A 13849-nucleotide genomic window follows, 5' to 3' on the forward strand; every position below is an offset into this window, starting at 1 on the left:
GTCACGTGATAGGTCAGTCATGACCAATTTAGGTCACGTGACTAAGACTAAACCTAACCCTAAAATTGTTGCAATATAGGGTTATAACCTAACCCTAAAAAGATGCAACGTACGTGTACTTTGGTAAACGTACCAATAGCACCAGAGGTTGTGCGTACGGCAACCATACGCTTTCATTCTAATTTGGGATTATATTGCACAAATCTTAGATTAATTAGTGAAATCCCTTAGATCACACAGCTTAGTGCCCATTGAGACCCATATCTGACATGATTTGCCAATCCAGAAAAAAAAATGAATTGAGTTAATGCTTTTATTTTGAAAGAACTGAAAGACGGGAGTTCAGACGGATCAGAAGAGTTGAACTTCCGCGTTGACTCGGTGCAACAGAAAGCTACTGCTGAACCAATACTCCTCTGGTACGTTCACACTCACTGTTTACACACTCATTTTCTTTTGTCATGTGCTCCACACGTAGTCCAACAAATGACAAACCAATTAACCAATCAACTTTGGTATAATATTATCATGAAAGCATTAAAAAAGGCCTTATAGCAATGCTAGCCTGCTAACGTTAGCGCTCCCTCACCGGGTTACGGATAGTTTTGTCAATTAGAATAATCTGCGTGCTTTCAGATCTGTTGTCCTTTTTCATATAATACCAACGATTTACAAATGTCTGTCTTTTTTAGAGATTTTCACTGATGGAACAAATTGCCTAGGGGATCTGAAAGACATGTCAACTTTACGCATATTTAAAAATTCTTTAAAAAAAAAAATATATATATATATATATATATATATATATTTATATTTAACAATCTTAATGTATATATCATGTATTTTTTCATTTATTTGTTGCTGTCATGATGAAAATGTGTCTTGATGTATATTATTTAATTTTTTCTGTATTTTTTAAACTGTCTTTAAAAATTTCTCCCCTGTTCTTACATGTTATACTAGAATCTTGAAGTTATTTATTTGTTTATTTATTTTTTTAATGGACCCCAGGAAGATTAGCAACCACCACGATGGAAGCTAATAAGGATCCAATGAACAAATAAACATACAAGAATAGAGAAATCTGTCTTCATAAGTGTTAAGTAATCAATTAACTATTGCTATTTTATTTTATTTAATGTAATTACCTTTTATCAGGTTAAATGTGCAGTGGTTGAACTTGCTACATCATTTTTGATTTGTATTAATTTTACAAACAAGGCACATACAGATATTCAGATAGAAAAACAAACATTAAATTAAATGTATGAAATCAATAATGTAGTCAATCAGATTTTCAGTGGTTTTTCAGTCCTTCAGCATCACATTGTATAGATATGTTTTTATTATGACACTTTGGTATTTTCTCAGCACTTAATGGAGTCTGTATAGTATTTAAATTCTGAGTATATTCCAGTATAAATAAGATTAATAAGAAACATTTGGTCCCTGTCCTCTAAAACACCTAAAATGATATTTTTCAAACAAAATGATAAGTCTGGAGTTAACTGTGGGTTGATATAATTAACATTTGTGATTAATGTTAGTTGTGTTTGTCTATTAAAGGTGCATCCCTGCGTTGAAAACATAAGCAGGGCGGTGCTGTGATGTCATCCCGCTGCTGCTGAACTGTCACCTTCACTACCATCAACCATGTCTCTGGGTGACAACCCTCACCTGGTCCTGGGCAGGGTCCGCTTCCTCAATAGATGTATTGAGAGTTTCAAGAAGAGCGAGCCGGTGCCCGAGTGTCTGTGTTACGTCCCTAAAGAAGTGTGCTACAAAATCTGCAAGGATTCATCTTCCACCTCCTCATCATCTGGAGCCGCCGCAGGAGGTTCTTCTGTTGGCAAAACTCTGGTTTCTGTGTTTGAAAACCCTAATCAGTCCATTCACAGCAAAAAGTCCTCCAAGTACACCCTTGAACCTAAGAAAGGCACCTGTATAAGGACAACAGGAGAGGAATACTGCAACAACCAGGGCCTGTGGGTCAAACTGGATAAGGTAAGAAAATCTCCCTCTGCGTTGCAAAACATCACATTTAAATGATTTTTTTTATTATTTATTTTTGCACAATTACAGAATAATCCACATTATTACATAAGAGATGGGTAAACAGTGCTACAGAAGGCAGAAAGATCCAAGAGCATGTTTACCTAAATAGTTTAAAAGTAAAGAACAGACAAAAACAACAGAACTTAAAAAAACAAAAGATAACCTAAAATAAATGGTTAAAATTGCTAAACAATAGGGCTGCTCCAGTATAGAAAAAATGATAATCACAATTATTTTTAGTCATAGTTGAAATCACGATTATTCAAATGATTATTTGTCAACCAAAAAGTTATTTATTTTTTGTACAAAAAAACATCCAATATATTCTTTAAACATAAATAAAATCCTTCAAACACTAAAATCAAGTATGTTCACTTTTGCACTAAACAAAACACTTTTTGCAAAGCGTTCCCATATAAGAGAATTTGACTTGCCACTTGTTTAGCAAGCGTTGTTGCTGCTTTTTCCCCTTCCATGTTTTAAGACCACAAGCAACAACTTTCCTCGTGTTGGCCTGCAGGCTGGCTTTGGCGTTGAGAGGGGCGGAGCAGAGGGGAGGAGCTTGCATGTGCATGGATTAAACAACTCAAAGTTAGTATTAATAACATGTGTGCCAAGCTTTATTATTTGTAGATGTCAGAAATAGTGGGTTTGTTTTATTTAGCGAATGAAACACATTAAAGAAGAAAAAAAAAATGTTTTTTAATAATTGTTTTTTCTCAATTATGTTATTTTTGTTATCGTTGGGTGTAATAATCAAAATCGTAATTGATTTCTGATTAATTGAGCAGCCCTACTAAACATACAATAAGATTTAAATATCCTCAAAAACAAGTGATTGTAAAGGATTTGTGAATACCTCAGTGTCAAATAATTCAATAGAATTCAATAAAAGCTTAGATTGAACAAAAATAAAAAAAAATAAAATATACCACAAAGCTAGGTATGTGCAACCACAATCTTCTTTAGACATCTTTTGTAACATTTCAAAATCTCACAGTTTTATGCAAGATGTGAATAATTGTTCCATAACTTAGATTAATGACATTAAATATTTTACTTTTGGGCTGTTGAAAGTTCAGATAATGAATAATGGTTTCTGTAAAGTGCTTTGAGTGTCATGAAAACCGCTATATAAATCCATACCATTATTATTATTACTTTTCTTATTAATATTTTTCCTCAAAAGCCAGGATACAGGAGAATATTATAGTTGCTCTGCAGCACAAAAATGAAAATGCACATATTGCATCTAGACAGCATGGAGATGTTGGTCATTTTAGCAATATTTTTTTGCCTTCATAAGTGAAAAACTGATGTTTAAGATTTTTTTGCATTGACTCCCAATTGTTCGCATTTGAGAATAAAAATTCCAAATGCTTTAAACAAAAAATTGATTTTGAGAGAAGTCTGATAGTTCCCAAATATTATCCAAAATGAGTCAAAAATGTAAATTTCTTTTGATTTATCATTCAAATGTGTTTAGCAAGAATTTGCAAATTTATGTGTACAATACTGTTCACAGACAAACATTTTGTGATGCACTATAGGCTCAGTTTTAGATTAAACCAAAATCTGTGTGCATGGTTTTTGTGGGACAGTTTGAAGATACACTGTAGTACATTTGTTGTCAATTCAGCAAAAATTATGAGATGAGATGGGTTTAATGAGATTCAGGTTTTTGGAGAAAAAAACCCAGTGATAGACTTCATAATTTGCAAAAAAGAAGAAAAAAAATTAGTTCTAAAACTACGTGGCAAGGGAAATGGCAAACTTTGATTCAACAAATTTTGAATTTAGAAGATATTGAAAAAATATCTTTGTCCTTTCTTTAACTTTGGTTCATTTAGTTCAGTTAAAGGTCCCATATCATGCATTTTTCACCCATCTCCATTTGTTTGAAGAACCCCAAAATCATAGTATTTGAGGTTTATTTTCCCAAACTCGCCTGTTTTCCAGAGTTTTAGCCTCTGAAAACTGTTTGCTGCCTGCTTATGCATATTCATAAGTGGGCGTGTCTACTTGCTGACTTGCCTGCGAGGCTACTGCATGACTCACTCTGAGGCATATCAGTGATCACCAAAGTGATTTTCTCATGCTATCCAAACACTGTTGTTGTTTTCAGCCAAAAAAAACTGCACATTACAGTAAAACACGTGGATATTTAAGTGGCTATTGTGTGAGTCTGTCTCCACGCTGTGCGTTCATCCAGCAGCAGCAGCAGTCAGCTGTTTCAAACACTCACTGGAGTTTTAAGCTGCTAATTCACTTTCTTCTCCTCCTCATCTTTGTTAAATACAGGAATAGTGCATTTAAGGTGATAATCATTTGTTTATCACCTCAACCATTGCATCGCATTGGGTCACAAACACGTCAGATCCAGTCAAAGGCGATACAATGTCTGCTCCCTGGGTGCCTACACTGTGGAGGCGCGGCACCGGCAGCAGGCACATCCTGGAGGGGGCAGTTCAGAATGCTAATGACGTCACTAGCATTTGAACCGCTCGTTTTTCAGAAGAGGGCAGAGAAGCAGCTCAGATAGCAGGATTATTGGGGATTTCTCAGAGATGCAGGAAGGATGCCCAATAATACTTTGGTGGTGTTTTTGATAAGGAATTAACATTGTAACAAGGTTAAAAGCTCAAAAAAGTTGATTTGCATGATATAGGACCTTTAAGGAATAGTTGTAAATACTTTCTTATTTTTCTTCTAAGGAGCAGCTGGAGGAGCATCGTCAGGGCCAGGAATTGGAGGAGGGCTGGATTCTAGTGTGTAAACACACAGAGGGCGGCGACCGACTCGTCCCTGTGGAATCACCAGAAACAGTCAGCAGGCAGCAGCAGCTCTTTGGCTACGACCACAAGCCCTGCAACAGGTGGGAACAGGTGGTGGATGTAGAGAACGCCTTTCACATCGGCAGTAAACCCAAAATTGCTGAACGCGACGACGCTGCGGTTCACAAGCTGAGGTGAGCTGGCAGTGAAGAGATCTCGAGGCCTGACGGCAACCACTGATCATCAAAGTAATTTATACTTTGAATCTTTATTAAGGCACGTTCCTCCCACTTGGACGTATGAATGTGACGAGGACCTGGTGCATTACTTTTATGACCACATAGGAAAGGAAGATGAGAACCTGGGGAGTGTGAAGCAGTGTGTGACCAGCATAGATGTGTCTTCATGTTCAGTGAGAAATATTCCACACTATTCAAGTAGATGCACAAGATTAAAGAGTAACTAAACCCCAAAACCACCTTTTTCTGCTGTATACAAATGTCTTTGGGTATGAAGTAGTGCTGTTGATTGATCTTGGTCCAACTCAACAATTTAGTCAAAGTATTTCAATTTGGCAGACTTTGCTGTAAATTGTCAGTGACTACCCTCTATGGGTTGAAACACAGCGATTACAATTGATTTTTGCTATTGGCTGAAAACAAAATCATGTGATGTTTTGGGAAAATCTTGCTTCACAGACAAGCACTGTTAGCCCCGCCCCTTTTATAAGAACTATCACCTGTGGGCTCTGCAATCTGTGATGAGTAGGTTGTGAATAGAGAGGTGTAATGAGTAGCTAGTTAACATAGCATGGATTGTTCGTTGGAGATTTTATAGTATAGACTGGGCGTGTCTTACTGTTTAAGGAGCCCCGCCCATAATCAAGGCATTTTTTTTTTAATTTTCCTCCTAGTGACAGGTCATTAGAAAGCAAGGGTTTAGTTGCTCTTTAACTTTGATTTACTCATTTCCTTTCTGTTTTTAGATACATTTTTTTAACAATTATTTTCGTTTATTTTTGATTTTTCAAAGAATAGAAAAACCCACGTAACAGTGCAAGAAAAACAAAAACAAAAACTGTTGAATCCTTTTATTGGACAGGAGGATCCCAGTGGAGGGGCGAGCTGTCTGACAGACGGTGACACTGAGACTTACTGGGAGAGTGACGGTCTGCAGGGACAGCACTGGATCAGATTGCACATGAAGAGAGAAACCGTGGTCAAGTAAGCAGATGATGTCCAACAGTCACACCTGAACACCATAGAAAGGTTTTTGCATTAGTCTTTTGCTAATTGTTCAACTCCTGGCTTGAATGTGTTCCATTTGCTTTAGGATCTCTGGTGTTGACTTTGACTCCTGCACAAAGTTGGAATGTTTTCTTTACATTAAAAAAAAATACCCAGTATTTATATAGAGCCATTATATACTTCAAGTTCTGTCACTAGGTTCACCACACCTGAAAAATAGGAGCTCACTTTTTTTTGGCATCCTCTCAGAAATCACAGTTTTGCATAGTGCTGAAACAGGAATTTTTCCTCCCTTCCCAATGTTATTTTTATTTATTTAGAAAAGTAATAATACATAATATTGAACATATGTGATATGTAAATATGTCAGATTTTTACCACAGTCTAATTTCCATTTGTTGTCCCTGGACAGGTTGATGGTACCATTTTAAAAACATATAAGACATTGTAATAAGAATCACACACATTAGGCCCTCAGGCAACAGGAAGTAAAGATCACAAACAACAGCACCGTACACAGTAGAGGATAGGTCAAACTTATCAAATTTATGTTACTGCTACAAAATGTTTGTTAACCACTGCACGTGGTGCTGTTATGTACAATGTAAGCTTGTGTGGTGTGATGTTGAACTGTTTTAAATCAGTGGTTCTAAAGATGGCAAAGTAAGAAATGTAAATAATTGCAGTGAGGGGCAGTAGATGGCTTGACAAGTTAAAGAAATAATAAAGAAAAATATAATTAGCATTCGTTTTCTTTATTTGATTTACTCTTCCTTGTTACATGTTTTTGAGGAGTAATGGTGGCTCCTCTACCCAGACCAGGTGAGAAACATTGCATAGGATTAAGAAAGTACAAATATGTCAATTTTTGTTTTTGATATGTTAAAGGACTGTTTTTAGTTCTGAATTGATATCGCTGCTCTACTACAAATGATTGCAGTTGAACCTCAATATTCATTTAATGTCTTATTTAGTTTAGCAGAAAGACTGACAAAAAAATAAAAATCACTTTTTTCTATTCTATATAATCAGCTGTTGGGTAATAATTATTCTCTATCCTCCAGTAAGCTCATACTGACTGTGGACTCAACGGATGACAACTACATGCCCAAGAGAGTCACAGTTTATGGAGGTGAAGGGGACAACCTGAAGAAGTTGAGTGATGTCACCATAGACGAGTAAGCAGCTGGTTTTGATTGTTTTTTTTTATTCTCCTGTTGCAGATTCAGGGATTTAAATTTCTCAACATGTGCATAACGTGTACATTACAAAATGACGTTCCCTGTTAAGCCCTTAAAAAAGAGAGTAAATTAATAGTAGTATAAAACAATACAAATAAAAAAACTTGAATATATACAAAATAATACAAATATACAGCAGCAGTAGCAGTAGCATTTAAAACAATTGCAACCCACAGTGTGCACATGGGATGGGGTGGGTAGGGGTTAGTGTGATTGTACAGCTACAGATACAGTAAAGGAATCTTTCTGTCTTCCCTGTGCTTGCAGTAATCTAATCGGCGAAGTGTGTGTGTTGGAGGATATGACCTCACATTTACCCATCATTGAAGTTCGAATTGAAGAATGTAGAGGTGAGGGTTTTCTCTTTGCTTCTGTGGTTGTTTTTCCCACCTCAGTCATTAACGTATAATATGAAGCCTTTACATCATTGTTTGATTTTTTTTTTTTTTTTTTTTTTTACAGATGAGGGAATCGACGTTCGGATTCGAGGCTTGAAGATCAAGTCATCGTGTGACAGAGACCTTGGGCTGAACGCTGATGTTTTCCAGTCCTCCAACTTGGTGCGTTACCCTCGTCTGCAGGGCACGCTGCCTGACGTTTTGTACCGCAGAGCATTAGTCATCCAGAGGTTAGTTAGTGCTCATTTTGCTAATTATAATCATTGTGAAGACAGTAGGGTGTGTTTATGATGGATGTTGACTCTAAGGTGTTTAAAGTAAATAGTTGTTTTCTTTTGGCCACTGCAGGTTTATCACTTTGTTAGACAGTGTGATGCCACATGTGGTGCCAGCCTGGGATTACAGTCTCGGGACTTTCAGCCAGATTAAAGTGAGTCATCCAATTTCTTGAATATGCTACTCTGGTTTTTTTTTTTTGTTTTGATAACTTCAACCAGCTACCAGCAACTTTCCTGTACTGTGGATTATTTTCATTCATAATAGGAAGAGAAAAATCTAATCAAATGTCAAGTGAACAACCAATTTTAGATCAGACATTTTGTGCTTCACTTTAGCCAGTGAAGAAGCAAGTGAAAGAACACAGAATAAACACCTGGTAGATGCAGGAAAGTTCCTAATATTGCTGTCAATGGAAAAATACAGGTAAATGAGACATGAGAAGGAAATTAAAGCTGCAGTATGTGGACTTCCAAATTCCTCCAAGCAATTTTTTTTTCTAAAGTTCCTAGTGACAAATCTGGCGGCTTTTACTTGTTATTGAAGAATTTTCTAATGTTTTAGAGACTCTGACATAAAAGCTTGTTTCACTCTGTAGTTACTGCCCTTAACGAATTCAGGGTTCTCACCAGATATTTCACAGTGTAGGGGGATTTTATGGACTGTGATTGAGCGCTGCCGGTGCAAGTGTTGCCCACAGACAATTTATAACTGTCTGAGGGACAAATTTTGTGAAGTAAGGCTAAAGTTTTTTTTATTTTTTATTTTTTTTATTATTTTATTATTTTATTTTATCTTTGTTAGTGCCTTACTTTAAAGCCAAAAGGGTCATAATGAATGGAGTTAGTTAGTTATTCCTCCACAATTAAATACTCACACTGTATAGATAAGAAATAAAATTGTATTCAAAAGTCTGATTCGAAGACACGCTTATCAATTAAAAATTACGTATTATGTGGGGCCCGCAGTAATATTAGAAATTAGAATTAGAAATGATTTTTCTGTTGTTTTATTTAGTTGAGTGTTTTTGTTTAAATGGTAAATGGCAAATGGACTTGATTTTATATAGCGCTTTATCCCCACACTGAAGCAGTCTCAAAGCGCTTTACACATCAGCTCATTCACCTACTCACGCTCACATTCACACACCAATGGGACAGGACTGCCATGCAAGGCACTAGTCGACCACTGGGAGCAACTTTGGGTTCAGTGTCTTGCCCAAGGACACTTCGACACATAGTCAGGTACTGGGATCGAACCCCCAACCTCTCGATCAGAAGACGACCCACTACCATCTGAGCCACGGTCGCCCTATATTATGAAGCACACTGTTTATATTAGATGGTAATTATGGGTCATAAAGCAGAGGATGCACACAGTAGAGTTTTAATCGGGCAAAAAAAGAAGACCTGGCACGAGCCCGAACCTGTCCGACCCGAATGAAGCCGATGTCTCTTTAAGCCAGAACCAGTTTCAAAAAGACACTATTCACATCCGTGCGCGCGCATTTCGAATGATCCGTTGTGTGTTACAAACATGATGACCAGCTTCACGTGCCGCTACACGCTATGTCTGGTTGAAACACACTTTATATTGGATGGTAATTATGGGTTACAAAGCGGAGGCTGCAAGCATCCTCAGGTGAAGACGGTAGCATCCGAGCAAGCCGCCTGTATTAGATAAACGGTGTTGCTGATGTATGTGTTTCTCGGTTATGCAGATTAAAGAGAGTTAAAATGACCTGTACACACCTGGAAGTCCCTTTTGTGTGCAACAATTAGTACGATGGTACCTATTAAAAAAAGGAGAAAAAAAAAACAGAAAATCCCCCTAAGCTGGTTGAAACGCACCGTAGGGGGCGACATCACAGCGTCAGGGCCCCCTACGCTCAACAGTGCTGGCGAAAACCCTGGAATTTGACTTTAAATTATAATATGCTGAAAAGTGACTATGGATTTTTAATCAAATGATACCAAAAAACCAGTTCATACTGCAGCTTTAACTGCCGTGGTATTTTTGTTGTATAACTATTAATGAACGTTGCAGTAAGTTGTGTAGTCATTTGTGCTGCTTTGTTTATTCCTATTTACTGAGTTTAAATAGAAACCCCCAGGCTTCAGTTGTGACTGCTAAATGAAATATTTCTGTGTTCATCTTACGCCCTCTAGAGTATAAAGCAGTTTATGTTGCTGTCAAAGCGACGTGCAGCCCTCATCACTCAGTGCCTCAAGGACTCAGAAACCAGTAAGCCCAACTTCATGCCTCGACTCTACATCAACAGACGCCTCGCCATGGAGCACCGAGACAATCCGTCTTTAGACTCCAGCTGCAAGAATGCTGTGTTCAATCAGGTAAACAGACTGTGATGCTTTAAAAACATTACAAGCCCACAAAACATCTCAAAATGTCCCCTTTTTTATACATTTGTGTAGGTCTTTGAGGGTCTCAAGCCCTCTGAAAAATTTGAAAAGACGTTGGATTACAGGTGTGTTTTTTTCCCTGTGCCTCATAAACTTTCTCCTCTGGAAATGGAACTTTGAATCATTAAATCGAAGCGGCCAATTGTTCTGTTTGGTCTTATTAGGTGGCCTGCTCGCTACGACCAGTGGTGGGAGTGTAAATTCATTGCTGAAGGGATCATCGACCAAGGCGGTGGATTTCGCGACAGCCTGGCAGACATGTCAGAGGAGCTCTGCCCCAGCTCAGCCGAGTGTCCCATGGCTTTACCCTTCTTCACTCGCACATCCAACCAGGTACGCTCTCCTCCCCCTCAACCCTCGCACCATCAGCCTGGCTCTCTGGTTTTCAACAACAATGTCTTCCTTGTTGGTCAGGGCTCCTTGGAGGCCAGAGATTACTATGTCCCTAACCCATCATGTAAAGAGATTCACAAATACGAGTGGATCGGTCAGCTAATGGGAGCTGCTCTCCGAGGTAAAGACTTCCTGGTAAGTGATGAGTGCTTACTCGACACCCAGTCTGCAGGGTTGGTTGCTTTTAATATTAGTTTACTTAACTCTCATACAGGTCTTGGCTCTACCTGGTCTGGTTTGGAAACAGCTGACAGGGGAGACGATCAGCTGGAACAAAGACTTTCCTGCTGTTGACTCTGTGTTGGTAAGTACATCAAAATTGTTAGACATTATACTGTAAATGACCTAATGAAATAGCTTTGAGGGTATTCCATTGGTTAAATGTAAGACTTTTTATCTTTTTGTTTTTTTGGGGGTTTTCTTTCAAAACCATTCTTATTACACATTTTTGGCTCTCAATTAACAAAGTTTTCCACATTTGGTACAGTATTTACTTGCATTAAAAAAAGAAACCAAAAAAAGCCAATAACAGCAGCAATGATAGTAATAGAAGGAATAATAGCAACAATAGTGTTAAAGGGATAACCAAGCAGAGCAATAGATATTGGATAAAAAGAACAGGAAAGGGGGAAAAAATACAAAATTAGAATGTACGTACATATATCTATATAGATACACACACACACCCATAGATATGAACGTATACACGTATAAGTAAAGTAAACTAAATTTACAAAATGAATTAAAAGTAAATAAATAAAATACACACAATTAAAATAAAACATACAGATATTTAAAATTAAAATAGACAAAATTTAAATTATGTAATTTAAAAAAACTAAATAATTATTAATAAAATGTAATGTGGGATAGGTCTGATGGTAAACAAAGGTTCATCAACCACCATACCAGTCATGACGTACCAATGTGTGCATAGTTACAAAAGAATACATATGATACACATCAATCAAAACAAATTAACAAGAACAACCAAAACAGCAAAACACTACAGAAAAAACTGAAAATCAGCTCCAGGCTCTTAAAGAATAAAACCGATTTTTGCCATTTTAAAAACAGCCCAAAACAAGCTAAAGTGAAATTTAGATTAGTGAGCAGATGCCTTGATGCATCTTTTATTTGTATCTTTAGGTAAACCTGCTGGAGGCCATGGAAAACATGGACCAGGAGACGTTTGAGTTCAGGTTCGGGGAGGAGCTGGTCTACACCACCCTGACGTCTGACGGTGAGATTGTGGAGCTCATTCCTGGTGGCAGTAACGTAGCGGTTCACTACGATGACCGCAGCGAGTTCATCCGCCTGGTGCAGAAGACTCGGTTAGAGGAGAGTAAACAGCAGGTGGGGCTTGATCATGATGCATGACTTATTATCCTGTCACACTTCTTCAAAGTGTTGTGGGTTGAGATTTTCTCTTCATTATATGTGTTGCAGATAGCAGCCATGCAGGCAGGGCTGCTCAAAGTGGTTCCTCAGGCAGTGCTGGACCTGCTCACGTGGCAGGAAGTGGAACGGAAAGTGTGCGGAGACCCAGAGATCACAGTCGAAGCATTGAAACGCCTCAGTGAGTGTTGCCTACCTTTAGAACAAAGCTTCTTGAAAGATTGTCATTCAAAATGTCTGACACCATCAAATATTGGAAGTTATCATTTGATGCAAGAACTTGAAATGACCAACACTTACATTTCTATGAATGAAAACCCAGAAACTAATCTTGTGGGTATTATTGCTGATTTTTTTTACTCTAATCCACTGTTTTTCAACCTTGGGGTCAGGGCCCCATGTGCAGTCGCCTTGAATTTAAATGGGGTCGCCTGAAATGTCTAGCAATTGATAAAAATAAAAAAAATAAAACTTACTGATTAGAAATTATTTTTAATTATTATTTTTTAAATTAAAACACAATCTTAAACTAAACTGTATTCTATACTTTCACTATGTCAAATAGAAATCTAGTTCATATTAATGATAATACAGTTAAAAAAAATATGTGAGCTGGCACAACTTGTCACTAATCCTGACTCCTCTGTATTTGTAATGCAGCATAGCAAACATGATTAAAAAAAATGAATTCTAGAAAAAAAATGTCTTTAGGGTCACCAGGAAATTCTTGATATCAAAAAGGGATCATGATCCAAAAAAGGTTAGGAACTACTGGGCTAATCCCTTTGGACTGAGTCCTATCTGTGGTATCTTTACATCCTGGAAAATGTTCATTATTAGTATTTTATTTATTTATTTTTCTTTTAAATCATGTTATTTGATGGTATTCTGAAAGTGTTTGTCTTCCTCTACCAGCGCGCTATGAAGACCTGGAACAGACTGATGTGAGAGTGCAGTATTTATGGGAAGCACTCACAAACTTCACCAATGGTCAGAGCACTTTTAATTTGGCTTCCACACTTCATTACCTAAAATCAAAATATGTGAAAAATGAACCACAATGTGCAATTTTAATTTCTGTTTTCAGAGGACCGCAGCCGGTTTCTGAGGTTTGTAACCGGAAGAAGTCGGCTTCCTGCACCCATTTACGTCATCCCTGACAAACAGGGGTAAGCACAAGTCAAGACGTTGACTGGTCAACAAGTAAATAGGTTGATATTTTACTTGTAACTCTCGTTTCAGCTCTGAAACTACAGATGCACTCCCACAGTCTTCCACATGTTCCAGCACGCTGTATCTACCAAACTATCCAAGGTATATAATGTGTGTGGATTTGCACTAACACAGTAGCTAAATTGTCTTGAAAATATTGTTGTTTTTTTCTCCTGCAGTGCAAAGGTGTGTGAGGAGAAGCTGCGTTATGCTGCTTACAACTGTGTGGCCATTGATACCGACATGAGCCCCTGGGAGGAGTGAAGCTCCTGCTTATTGACTGAACACATGCATGCTCATTGTTGACTGGAGGAATCTATTCAATTTATTCACTATGTCTTCACCATTGCCAAACATTCAAATACTGTATATAATAAAGAACTATGTGGAAAAAAGAAAATAAGTGATGTAGTTTGTGTTTAGCAATCAAGTTCC

General features: G+C 37.5%; 1 protein-coding gene across 2 annotated transcripts; it reads left to right on the forward strand.

Annotated features, from left to right (window-relative positions):
• The first annotated feature begins 347 nt into the window (after positions 1-347).
• Positions 348-13782, forward strand: hectd3 (HECT domain containing 3). 2 transcript variants are annotated; one of them, XM_028473537.1, is made up of 20 exons: positions 348-419; positions 1567-2004; positions 4770-5023; positions 5106-5241; positions 5931-6052; positions 7141-7254; positions 7585-7667; positions 7780-7945; positions 8064-8145; positions 10160-10342; positions 10424-10476; positions 10576-10744; positions 10826-10939; positions 11019-11108; positions 11954-12160; positions 12254-12383; positions 13118-13192; positions 13290-13371; positions 13445-13516; positions 13594-13780. In XM_028473537.1, exons 2-20 carry the CDS (start codon positions 1654-1656, stop codon positions 13676-13678), a joined length of 2568 nt encoding a protein of 855 aa, XP_028329338.1. In that variant the 5' UTR covers positions 348-419; positions 1567-1653; the 3' UTR covers positions 13679-13780. The 2 variants fall into 2 exon arrangements, with proteins under 2 accessions (XP_028329338.1, XP_028329339.1); XM_028473538.1 differs by lacking the exons at positions 348-419; positions 1567-2004 and adding an exon at positions 2594-2646 and having other exon boundaries at positions 13594-13782.
• Positions 13783-13849: the final 67 nt, after the last annotated feature.

The sequence above is a fragment of the Gouania willdenowi genome, chromosome 17, assembly GCF_900634775.1.
Source record: "Gouania willdenowi chromosome 17, fGouWil2.1, whole genome shotgun sequence".
NCBI lineage: Eukaryota > Metazoa > Chordata > Actinopteri > Blenniiformes > Gobiesocidae > Gouania > Gouania willdenowi.

Excerpts from the sequence above, each read along its gene's own strand:
- hectd3 (XM_028473537.1), top strand. The coding sequence starts at position 1,654 with ATGTCTCTGGGTGACAACCCTCACCTGGTCCTGGGCAGGGTCCGCTTC. Across the intron at positions 5,242-5,930 it reads TAGATGTGTCTTCATGTTCA|GAGGATCCCAGTGGAGGGGC; the intron begins GTGAGAAATATT and ends TTTATTGGACAG. Across the intron at positions 13,372-13,444 it reads GTCATCCCTGACAAACAGGG|CTCTGAAACTACAGATGCAC; the intron begins GTAAGCACAAGT and ends CTCTCGTTTCAG.